This window comes from Melanaphis sacchari, unplaced genomic scaffold (assembly GCF_002803265.2).
Source record: "Melanaphis sacchari strain LSU unplaced genomic scaffold, SCAv2.0 Contig2_pilon_pilon, whole genome shotgun sequence".
Classification (NCBI taxonomy): Eukaryota; Metazoa; Arthropoda; class Insecta; order Hemiptera; family Aphididae; genus Melanaphis; species Melanaphis sacchari.
In genome coordinates, this window is record NW_020271173.1 from 347,865 (window position 1) to 361,463 (window position 13,599).

Genomic DNA, 13,599 nt, shown 5'->3' on the forward strand with positions numbered 1-13,599 from the left:
AAGTTTATAGCTGTTAGGTAGTATATGATTGTAATTTTTTGTTTATAATTATAAGTCTAACAAGGTAACAACCATATTATTTATTAAGTGTAACTTTAAGACTTTAAGTAATTAGTTAAATTAATTTATTTGAATGTATCACTAATTTAAAACATTTTAATAAGAACCATTTAAACACTATTCCATGACACAAGTTTACTTCATGACTTGATATGTGTACTATAAAAATTAGACATTCATCGTTGTTACCTAATTTTATTTTTTAAATTATGGATTAATTATTAGGATTATTAATATTGATAAATATATAACAATATAGGTAGTTTCAACTGTTCCAGGATCAATGTAAATTTTCAAAAAAAAAAACTGTCCTTAAAGTTTTATTAATTTGACTCAACATAACCCATGTTTTATGATCGCAACACGTCTTAGTGCTAGTGAACTAGTGAACACTTTCATGTGTCTTATGATTAAACATAACTTAGTACTAGCTATAATTCAACTTTTTTATAAAGCTCAATTTATTATAATATATATAAAAGAAAAAAAATAATACTGGTTTAATGGAATTCAAAACTGTTGTATAATAGGTACAATTAAATTTGTTTTCTTTATAATTATACTATTTATTACAGCAAAAACAAAATAATAACTAAATTTTCAAAAATCAAATAACATTAATAATCAACAGGTCATGAAATAAATACTAATACACTACTTTTGGTTCTGAATGTTTTAGTTGATACCATATCGTCTATATCATGTAAAAAAAATTAAAAATGTAAACATATTTCTTTGTTTATGTCTTCATCTAAAATAAAGGATGGGAGTGCAGTGATATATTTGGCTAGATATCTCTATAGTCAGTATAATTTAATTATTTAACATTAGTAAAAAATAAACAATTATCATTCTTTAGATAATTGTCAAAGAAGACATAATTTGTAACCATTTTTTTCCTTCATTATTAATATGCCAATACTAATCATTTATTTAACTTCAATAATTACTTTTGACGAGTCTTTTGTATTTTTTAATTAATGGTCATAGTTATATGTATATTATACATATAAGTATTTTGGTGGATACTTTTCAAATATTAATAACCATATTAGTTATTACCTACATTTTACATCATAAGTAACTTTATATTTCATTGCTCTAATTTATTACTTAATTGATACACTTTTTCATGATTTTAAAAATTTTGATTTTATATTTGTTACCATAAAAGAGTTATGCGAATAAGTGATTGCAGTAGACGATGTGGCAATTTGTCTTGCAAGTCTATCAGCTATATCATTACCTTCAATTGCATTATGACTTGGAATCCAAATTAAATTCATTAAATTTCCTTTTAATTGATGTGCATGTATTAAGCATAATATACTATTTAATACATCAGATGCTATATTTATGTTTTGAATACATGATATGGTACTTAATGAATCACTAAGAATTATGTAATTATTGAAATTTTCTGTCAATGCATAATCAAGTGCCCTCAATATAGCTACTGCTTCAGCTTCACATGATGTATAGTCTGACGATAATTTATAGCTGTATGTATCCTTGGTAGATACAACAGCAATACCGACATTATTATGAATTTTAGATGCATCTGTATATATTCTAAAACTATTTGGATAATTTTGTAATAAATTATTAAGACAAGCTTTATAAGTTGCTTGAGAAGTTTTCCCTCTTGGAAGTTTGGTTAAACTGGTATCTATGTTTGTTAAATTTGAAGCAATATTGGTTTTTGTATTATTTGTATAAAATGTAGATTGAAATATTAAGTTAAATTTAAAATCCATTGGTGATGGTATTGATTTTGTACATTGATATTGTTGAAAAGAGTTAAAATGTTGATTGAAATATATGTTAGTACCCTGGGTTGAATTAATCTGTTGCGGATAGCTAGTAAATATATTTCTGGATTTGAAGTATTGCTCAATTTCAAAATCATTATTGTACATTGTTTTTACACAATCAGGCACAGCAGATGAATCACTAATAATCTTGAATCTCATAAATGGGTCTACAGTTCTCATTCTTAAGTTATACGTTTCATTAATCTTTAAGAATACTGTATAGTAAAATAAATTATCCATGAGAAAAGTGATATTTGTATTTTCTGAAGCCAATTTGATTTCATTCCAAATTAGTTCTGCTAAATTAAATATTTTTGAACCAATAAATGATGAGGTATGACGCTAAAACAAATAATGAAAACAATGTAAAAATAGTAACATTAACACCAAAATATCTGCTTAATTATCAAGATTAATAAATTGTTATACAGTTTAATATGTATATATAATAATATTTATTATAGATATTGTTTACTGATGATTATTTTCATAGAATCAATTAATTATATTAATAATGGGACTTCACATTTGTCATCTATATTTTTTATTTGAGTATCTAAAAGTTACAATATTATGATATATTAAGTACAATAAATAAATGTGATGCGTGGAATACTAAAATAATCCAGAGATTAAAGTGAATATTTTTGAAGAAAATAGATCCATGAACTAGTTCCTTTTTGGGTATATAATCTGCGATTTGTTTTGATGCGAAGCTATTTAATATTAATTTGTTTATACTTAGATTTATAATTTTTTTTACGTCTTTAAAATATATACTATTATGTTTAAATATATTCAATCTAACTTAACTTATAACAATAAATAATAATCAAAACAAAAAACTTACTATAATAAAATCACTAGTGGAAATAGTTGGCTCTCCAATTAATAATAAGAATTGTTCAACACCAGCTCTGAAATTATTTTTGAATAATATTGTATATGAACAAATTTGGGCTAAAATTTTCCATTTGATATTTTTATCATATTTTGGAAATAAACCAATAAGAAAAGGAATTGCATCTTCACCATTTTTATGCTTTTTTGCTATCATTTTTATATCATATTTCAAATTTGATTCTGTATTGATTTCACTCTGATTATTTGAAAATAAAACAAAACAAATAATTAAACTAATACAATGAAAAATTTTAGTTCTATATTTATATACATTAAATAGCTATTTAATAACCACACAAATAAATAAAATAAAATTTGTATAATAATATCAAACATAAGAAGATGCCACACCCACATTAGTTATTTCTGTCTTACAAGTGCGTAAATAACAAATCTATGCTCTTCAGTTCACATTTAGCTTCATTAGCTTTAACATTAAAGTGAATCAACCTATTATTAAACTTTATCTGCGATCGTATGCAAGTTTTAAATACAAAAACTTAACAATAAAACTATAATGAATACAAAAAATTCTTAACATTAAGTTCCCATAATAAGTCGGTAACTACAAATGTGATTATAGCATTCTCTTAATGATGAAAATAATATAATTAACAATTAGTCAGTGAACTAAGTTATAATAAAAATCCCATTTTTTAAATTTAAAGTAAAAACAATTTTTAAAGTGACAATTAATGTATTTTAAATTTTAATTTTTTCAAAAAATTAAAATATGAACTGAATCGACATTTATTTACAATAATACTAGGGTTGATTTAACGCACTCAGTAATCTCTAAGATTTATTAATTAATATTTGGCTCTAAAACATAAGAAATATTTTGGAACATATAAAGTATAATTATGGCATGTCATCACATGCTAGACCTACATTGCACAAAACTAGAATTGAATAATAAGTCAATAAAACGACAAATTATTAAAGTTTAAAGGGTTATATTTTAATAATTATTACCAATATTCAATAAAAACTGCATTATTAATCATCATTGTAGAGTATGCCATTTGCAGTGTACAAAAGTAAATATAATTGTCACTAAGTCATTTGGAAATAAATTAAGGCTAGAAGATTAAGGCGAAGAAAAATATATCTTACTTTAAAATTCACAATTTCAATAAATATACATTCATTGAAATGTATAAAATTAAAATTATAGATGATTTTCCATTAATCATAGTTTTTTTTATCAAATACTACATCCAAATTTGAGGTTGTGTGTATGTTGAAAACTTACTAAGAAATTATTTAAATAACCTTTAGTATTTAAAATATTGTAATAGTATAGTTTAAAAATAAAAGTTAAAAACTATAAAATACAATTTGTAGTTTAAGCAAGAAGCAGGTACATAGATTTGTTATGTTATGCATTTGTAGGGCCAAGACAGTACATGCAGGTAAAAAGGTCTTCTTTAGATGATAATAATATTCTAGTCATAAGTCATATAAATTGAATCAATCGCTATTTTAAAACATTCACATTTTTAATACATACAATTTCTAACATTTGATCTTTATACAGATAACTCATTAATTTTTAAATTAAATTAAATCTTACAATATATTCTGAATCATCCGCTTTAAAAACAGGTAATCCTTTTTGTGCCACTTGAAATTCATTTTCCAACAATTCATTTAAAGAAGTTAATACAAGTAAATTAACAGAATAAGTATTTTTTCCATCAGAAGAACTAATAGCTCGCTGAATTGCCAAGTTAATTTCACTTTCTGTAGGACATAACGCATTTTTCTGTAACAACAGTTTCTCAGTTGAATATAACTCATGTGTATACACAAATTGTCTTTGAGCAGTCAACACTAATGAATAAATATGAAACCAGTGAGAAGTTTTAGGATCCAATGTACATGCTTCAATAGCATATTTAGATGCATTTTTAAAACATTCAAGACTTTTGCCATATTCAATTAATATAGCTGCTCTTATAGCATACAAAGCGGCTTTGGATCTATTATTCATATTGTCAAATGGAACAATTTCTTTAAATAACTGAAAATTAATGTAAAAATAAATTATAACAATTATAATAATCACTATAAGAAAGCTAATATAATACTATTATTTCATCTTGTGGTAGTGTTTAAATGAAATATTTTTTTCCAATTTTTAATCAATATCAGGCTATAATTTTTATAGTTATTCTGTTATTTTTACCAATTAAACTTTAAGTTTAATAATGTAATGCTATTTGGACATTTTTGCAATGAGAAATATAAATAACTAGTGAGTGGAAACGTGGAATATAGTCAATAATTTTTTGTAAAAAAATATATAGTAATAAAATAGTTAAATTAGTTAAATTAGTTTTAAAAGTAGCAATATTAATACCTAATACTGACTTTACCTAAATTATTTTGTATCACTGTAATCAATATAAAAAAGTAGTCTTTTTCAGAACTTTTAATTTTGTCACCATTTCCACTACTTACTTAAACAACAATTTTGAATTTACCCATTTAAATCCTCCAGTTTCATTTGCAGCAAATAACATATGAACAAAGTTTGCCATTTGAATGTGCTTCAAAGCAGTATTAATAGACAAGTAAAATTCATCAGTACCTTCATCCAACTTTTTAAGCCAATTACCGATTTCCAAAATTATTGTATCACTTTCACTTGGTTTACCATTTTGATATAATTCATAACTAATGATTAAATTACCAATGAATCTAAGAATAAAAATATTACTATTTAGATATCAAGTTTTACATTTTTTAAGCGGATTTTTATCAAAAAATACACAATACCAATAACATTAAAAAGTAGGCTATATTGATGCAATAATACTAATAATTTTTGCTGGAATAATAAATAATTATTTTATAATTTAAGTAGTAAAAATGTATTGCACAATACAATTTTGGGTTATAAATTGCATATTAAATTAATAAGAATTAAATTTATTTCAAATTATAACTATAAATTTTTATCTTGTAATGGATTAAATAATTTAAATTTAAATATAAATAAAATATGTTAAATAAACAATAAAATATATTCATTGTCATCGTAATAACATAGATTAGAAAAATTAATAAATAAAACATATTTACCTTACAAATGTAAATTCAGTTACAGTAATGTCTAAATCGTAATTATCATATTTTTTTTTAATATGTGCAATAATATCTCGCTTCTTTTGCAGTTGTAAATTCCATGTAAACAAACAATGCAACGATTTGATTTGATTTAATAATTGTGTTTCCTTGATTTGTTCTATAGGGGCTTGTTTTATTTTTTCAATACTTTTGGGGTCATTTTTACTATTTATCAAATCAGAACCAATATATAAATCTTTAGTACTAATTTCCAAAGGTACTACTTTAGAAACAACCATATTTTCAGTAGAATTATCATCTTTAACTTCATTCAATAACTTGAGAACATCAATATTTTGCCTTATATGTTCAATTGAATTTTGTTTTGATTCACTGTTATTCTTATTTTGTTTATTAGATGCTTTTACAAATGATTTGAACATTGAAGAGAACATTTTTTTTCTAATTAGAAAATCAAATCTGTTGATGGCATATAATTAATGAAGTGATTAAATAATAGTAAAAATAAATTAAAACTTACAAGATTGAATAAATATCGTGAAAATCTACTAAACCAAAAATCATACAGTATAAGATTAAATATAAACGTGTCTACAGTTTTTATACTTTTCTCTGTCTACTGTCTACCAATAATTAATAGACCTTCTGCTAATGAACAATGAAATTAATTTATGGCGGATGACTTGATATTGTATCGTACACACAGAAAATCGTCGAATTCATTAGAATTCGACGGGAAAACAAATGCACATCAAACACTTGACGATCGTAACACGGTATCCAGGTGATCATTAAGATTAAATTAATTTGGTAACAAAAAAAAAATTCACATAACTACTGCGCAATTACTACTACGTACTAATCGCGCCTCTCGAGAAATAAATTTAGTCAGGCGATCCTGTACGGAGCACAGGACAGCCGTCTGCCACGTACTGTACTCTGTGCTATACTAGTCATACTACTCATACTACAGAACTGTTAACTACTAGCTGCGATTTTATCATGGCTAATATTATATATTATGTTATGTTAACTCAATAGTCAATATGTTTTACGCCGTAGTTCGTAGATATTAGGTAACAACTATTTTTTTTCAGACATACAGCATACGAGTTAGTATGTTACACTATCAGGTACGTAATACGTATAATATTATTTTCTCTTGTTCTCCTTATTATTAAGTACTTAGCTAATTATTATAGTTACTAGTTAGTTACATGATTTAGGATATTATACTGCCATAGCCATACTGGTTAATGGTTTTATACTTTTACCTGTTGCCCTTTGTAATATAATCTAAAACACGACAAATAAACGCTGGCCTGTTATTCATATCTATTATCTATCATTATTATATTCTGTGCTACCATAATAATAATTGGTTCTCAACATTGTGCCGTCGCGATGCCATGTGTGTACATAAAATAGTATTTACGGGCATAAAAAGGTACCTCGACCGACTAGCCAATAGGCAACAGTAGTTCAAAGTTCAATGTATTATTATAATCAGAGTCAGTCTTAGGGTGGAGCGAGGCCAGGGGTAAATTACTTTAGTCAAGACTTATAGTAAAGACTTTTTTGTATAGTATAAAATAATGTATAATTTCATTAACGTGAGGCTCAAAATGTCATACAGAAGTGAGAAGCCAGAGACAGAGGATCCGCTGGCCCCTGTTTAAGACCGGCTTTGACTAATAGTCCCTTGTGTAGTTGTGTTTTTAGTTGTTGCTAGTATTAAAGTATACCTAAATCAGAGAATCGGTTTTTAGCGAAAACGGGCCATGTCCTACACTCTAATACCACCAATAACTAGACACAAGGGACTATTATAGCAATATTTCCATCTGTATTGTGTCTCTAAGTATTTGTAAAAATGTAAAAAATGATGGGTGTGCTTTATGAAATTGTTCATTGAAATGAAATTGAAAAGATTTACAATTGTTAGTTGTTCTTTTTAATGTCGCTGTATGTGAAGCCTAACAGAAGAGATACTAAATCGAAGTATAAAAATTTAACATTTGTCAGATAATTATTATATGCGAATATAAATAAAGTATGATACAGTTTATGTTTCCTTCCGTCATCAACGAATGATGATTATCAAAAATTATCGAAGATTATCGCTGTATATATTGTCGTATCTATGATCTTCGCAATTATTTACAAATGTCATTGCTATTACCTACATGTTATATTACTGTATTTTATACATACCACAGTCCACAACATACACTGATTAAAAATGAAAACCATTTGTTTCCAAACTTTTTTTGGCGAAAACAGGAATTGTACCATTTTTGTTATTGGCGGAAACTGGTAATTCCGAAAGTGTTAAAGTATAAAAGAGTGAAATTATATTATAGCAGGTACTGTAGTACATTTTTTTTTTTTTGCTATCCGCTTTGTCATTTTTACACCGTATTGCAGTAAACATCTATTTTGTGCGTGTTATATGAATTATTTGATATTAATTTAGTGATTTAACTCTCTCTTTTTTTTTAATTATTATCATATTATTATAATATTAGTATATTATATTATTATTTCGATGTTTTTAATTTTTTTCTACTGTTAATAATACTTACAAGCTTAAGAGGACGCCTGTACACCCCTCTTAAAAACTATACAACATGAATAATTTTCGTTCAGTAGAATTAATTTTATTCGTTTTATTTAAATATTTGAGTGAAATGATTTATTATCAAATTTAAAGGTTTTTTTTTTTTAAGTTATTTACCTATAATCTATACAATTTAGCTCAATCAGTGCTAACTAAATAATTTGATTGCATGATTAGGGTGCCAGCGAGCCACCCATTATTCATTAATGATATTTTTAGCTTTGAGTTACCTAATCAAACTAATTAATTAGGAAAGATCTCTACACCACTTTCATTTAAGTCTATGGTAAGGATTTCCCGGAAGTACAAGAATATATAACCCTTTTATAAATGGATTATCGTGGTTTTTTAATCTAGAAATAAAGGTTTGTAGAAAACTACTGCTAAACTTAAAATTAAAACATGATCTCTGTTCTCTCGTCGGTTTTGTTGGCTATTTTGATTTTTAAGCGAGTTAAGAGTGTTAAGACTCACGACTCAACTTATGAGTACCTATCTATGTAAAATATTAATATTTAAAAACGCTTTTAATCCACTTAAAAATTAAAATATTGTAAAAACCTGACGACAGAACAGAAATTATATTCTTATTGTAATAATAGCCATTCATAACCAAGTTATACAAAAAAAGTGGCATCATCATAATATTTTATACTTATACAGTTATACCATACTATTATAAATATACGTACGGTCACACAGATGTTTACATTATGATCATGGATATCTGTGGTCAGATATTGTTATAATGTTATGTTTTTATCTTTGTATAAAAGAATTGATACCGGCTAAAATGAGACGGACCCATCGACCATCGACGACTCGGACTCAATGTCATTCTCCCCGTGTATTCCTTTGGTTGTGGTCATACGTTAAGTGAAAATTGTATATCATCTAATAAATTGTGTGTGTATTAAATAATAACGGTGTTGCTTTAACATTAATAGTATATATCTTTTAATTAACAAAAAAACCTGTACATCATTCCTGCGTTCATCGAATACCTTACAACCAAACTAGGGTAAGTCAATTTTATATACTTAATATACCTATATATATTTAATAATATCCTTAAATGTATAATCGTGTATATACACATACACATATAAGAAAGTACACTGCCCACGCAACGTATATGAAAGATAAACACATATACGTTGTTTGAGCGTGTCTATTATACTTTACTAGGTACATTATTTTTAAGTTTGCTAATAGGTCATTTCACTCTAATATTTAAGCTAAAAGCATACACGTTTTGTTCACGTTATTTGTATAATTATACTATTAGTAATTGAGTTAGTGTCTATCTAACTTATTAAATAAATAAGTATAAGTATAAGACAAAAAACACTATTATTATTTATTATACATACATATTAATATATTATATATGTTTATGATAATTCATAGTGACGATTATAGTAGATATTATTTATTACCATTGTTACATTATTATAAAATTACGTTGACTTATAAAATTGTATGTGATATTGTGTACTTGTCATCATATAATTGAAATATTATTTTTAAATTACTTTATGGTGGAATAAAATAATTAGATATCTGATATGTGGTTGTATAACGCAACGAACATTGGTTAATGACTACTTAATATTTTAGATAATGTCTTAAAAACAACTAAAAATTGTATACGTAATTAATTAATTAAATTCGATAACTGATAATAGTTCTATTATATTTTGATTAATATTTAAGAGAGGCGATTTATTTTAGATTCTGAGTAAAATTATAATTGTAAATTTATTTTACAATTTTTGATTGATTTTGTGTCACCAAGTTCTGAATAAGTAAAAATGTTGAATTTTAGTTTTGAGATTAGTTTCTGGTAGCCAATCAGATATAGGTACTTGATTTTTTATAAGGCTTCAAAAGAAAAACAATTTTCTATAATTTTTAAAAAGGACATAATCAAAATTATTTTAGTTGTTAATTTATTATTTAAATTATGATAACTGTAGATGTTTTTTACCAAATAATTAAAATAGTTTTCTTTAGACATATAATTTACTTTTCAAAATGTTTTTTTTATAATTTTGTGCTATTTAAAGAAATTTTAAATTTTCGATTTATTTATTTATTTTTATAAAACGTTTAAAGTTTAAGTCAATTTTTTATAGGATTCAGTCACAAAAATAGTTCAATATTTAATTTAGAATTCAAATTAAATACATAGGTACCTACATTATAATGATTTATTCCTCGATGACGATGTACACTCCACACCTATTTTACAGAAGAGTGATTACCTACCACCTCCATTTTATTAATTTTTTCCCCGATATTTTTTATTTGATTTTGATCTAGATATTTTTTTCACACTTGTATTTGGTCAACTATATTAGGTATGGTTGATATTATTAATAAATCTGATATCATGTATAAAATCTATCAATATATACGTAGGTACTGACATTTTAACGGTATCTACACATAATATATTACATTAGTTATTACACGTGTGGTAATTCTACTCTTATACAGTCAACTTGTATATGGGTGATCAAAATATAAGTACCTATTAAAGTATACCTACGGTACACTATATAGATATAATACTTGCTGAATTACCCGGCTTCGCCCGTGTGCAGTTTATGCTTATTCAACATTTTACTCAATTTTATCAAGTGCTAAATAGTACCTAGTAGTAGTAGTTGTAGTAGCTGAATTATAAATGAAACAAAAATATAATGATTCTAATTATTATTTTATTGATTCTATAATTATAATTATAACTTGTATAATTTAACTTTATTTATGAATATTTACAAATGATTCTGTATTTGTTTGCTCATTTCTAATATGACGTAAGTCAAAACCTCTTGGTATACCACATTCAGGGTTTTATTTTAAGGTGTATAATTGTATAAACGTATAAATGATCAGGTATTCCAACTCTAGAAAATGCCACCTACAATTGTCCATGTAGGAAATAGTTATTTACCAAATATACAGAACAATAAGTAATAAAGTTAAAGTTTGACCTTTGGTTTTGTTTATAGTCATCACAAAACAGTCTTTTATTGGTAACTGAACTCTTCTAAACCCAACTGGAAAATCGTCGGGGTATAATGGTATTTTAGGTAAAAATATTTTTTTTATGGATATAAAATGTCTAAAATCTATTAATCTATTAATCGTATTGTATAGACTATCATACACTTCTATGCGCTTAGTTACATACGATGATACATAGCATATATTCCAATACTACCATTATAAAAAATTTGAAAATCATCCACGTTTTCAAAGGCTGAATATGTAAGTGGTGTTTGATAAAATAATACATTTTTGGAAATAAGCATTTCATTACATAAAAAGTATTATCTAAATGAGAAAAACAACATTTTATCATAGTCGATAGATATAAGTAGTTCAAGTAGTAGATAAGTACCTACGTTATAAACTATAAATTACCTATGTCAATATCACATTTAATAAACAAAAAAAATAACGTAGCTAGATAAGTGAGTATTGTTGTGTTGTACATTATATTGACGTCAAACGGATCATTATGGTAAAATGGATGTGTTCAAATTCAATTCAATTATATGATATCATTGTACTCGAAAAATTAATCTTAACGGAGATAGTTTTTCAGTCTATACCACAACGTATTCATTAGTACATTTCATGATATGTATTTCTGTCGAAATAATTAATTTTACTATTAGGTATAATTGTTGGTTGATTTAATTTCTGATGAAAAAATTGCATTTATCATATGATTATAATAATTAATAAATTATAATATGTATTTAAACCATATTATATTATTGATATTAACTTTTGAGTTAATACCAGTTTACCAAAAAATAATTTAGATATGTTTATAATAGTATAAATAGATAATATTATTCTAAAATTAATGTACACAATATGTTGAAAATAACACTATTTATGGTTTACCTATAATAAAATTTATAATAAATATTATAAACGTTTTAACTTCCCATGAATAATGCTTTTAAATTATAACAAAATAATTAACGTTGTTATTCATTATTAAGGTTTAAAATATATAATTTTGTCGAAATTTAAACTTTTTTTAAATATCTTAATTCTAATATAAATTACTTACACATGAATAGGACTCGGAAGTTTTACATTTTGCATTTTTTTTGGAACTTCTTAGACGATGTTTTTTTTAGCTGAAAACGTGTTTCAATAGCATACAAATCTAAATAACTAATTTTTATTTTACTTATCGCGGCCAGCCATAAAACCATTAGTAAAGCGGCTGGGGGTGCCCTCTCACCGTTCCTTAGAATTTAGATAATAATTTGTTTAAACTTCCGATGTTTTACTTGCATTTATCCCCTAGTTTAATATAATCACGTGGAAGTGGAATATTATACATGAATGTAGGCATTTTATATAGCAGTCTTAGAGTTAGGAATTTTTTTTACAATGTGATATAGAAAAACAGAATTTATGGTAAGTATATAGTTTTTTTGCTGCCCTCCTCCCCTAGAAAATTACTGCGGATGGCCTTGGCCGGTCTTGTATACAAAATACTCAATACTCATTTCTCAAATTAACAATAATTGTTTAGTACGAATGCATTTATTGAATGCAATACAAGGTTGTTTTTGATGATACGATAACTATGTATTAATACAGCTCACTACGTATGCATGTTGTTGAGAACATGCGTCGATCAGAATACACACGCATAATTGATTTTTGTCGAATGGCCCGGCAAACTTGTTTAAAGTAGAGTATACTTAGCCATCTTATTTTTAACAATAAAATTATTATTTTGAGAAAACACCAATAATGACATTATTGTTGATTAATTGTAGCCACCAGTTTATATTTTATATAATATAATTAAGTATTCAACTGTTTCGTACTCTCGTGTACGGTTTAGTTAGTTCTGCATGTGTTCAATTTTTTTGTAAAAAGCTTTTGATATTCCTTTACCTCCACATCCCTTTACTGACTAGATGAAGAACGTAGCTTAATGCCGCAAATTATTATTGCAAACACTTCGAATCGTTAAAAGTAATAATACTTGGCTTAAACAGAAAAGACGCTACCCACATTAATTGCAAAGACCAAGACCTCATGAATGATTGTGATTTA

The 13,599-nt window shown here is 25.5% G+C and overlaps 1 protein-coding gene across 1 annotated transcript; it reads right to left on the bottom strand.

The window, feature by feature from the left end:
• Nucleotides 1–1,148: 1,148 nt before the first annotated feature.
• Nucleotides 1,149–7,206, bottom strand: LOC112595914. The gene is made up of 6 exons (XM_025341306.1): nt 6,394–7,206; nt 5,868–6,332; nt 5,267–5,483; nt 4,354–4,803; nt 2,725–2,973; nt 1,149–2,216 (listed from the first exon to the last, which is right to left on the bottom strand). Exons 1-6 carry the CDS (start codon nt 6,435–6,437, stop codon nt 1,191–1,193), a joined length of 2,451 nt encoding a protein of 816 aa, XP_025197091.1. The 5' UTR covers nt 6,438–7,206; the 3' UTR covers nt 1,149–1,190.
• Nucleotides 7,207–13,599: the final 6,393 nt, after the last annotated feature.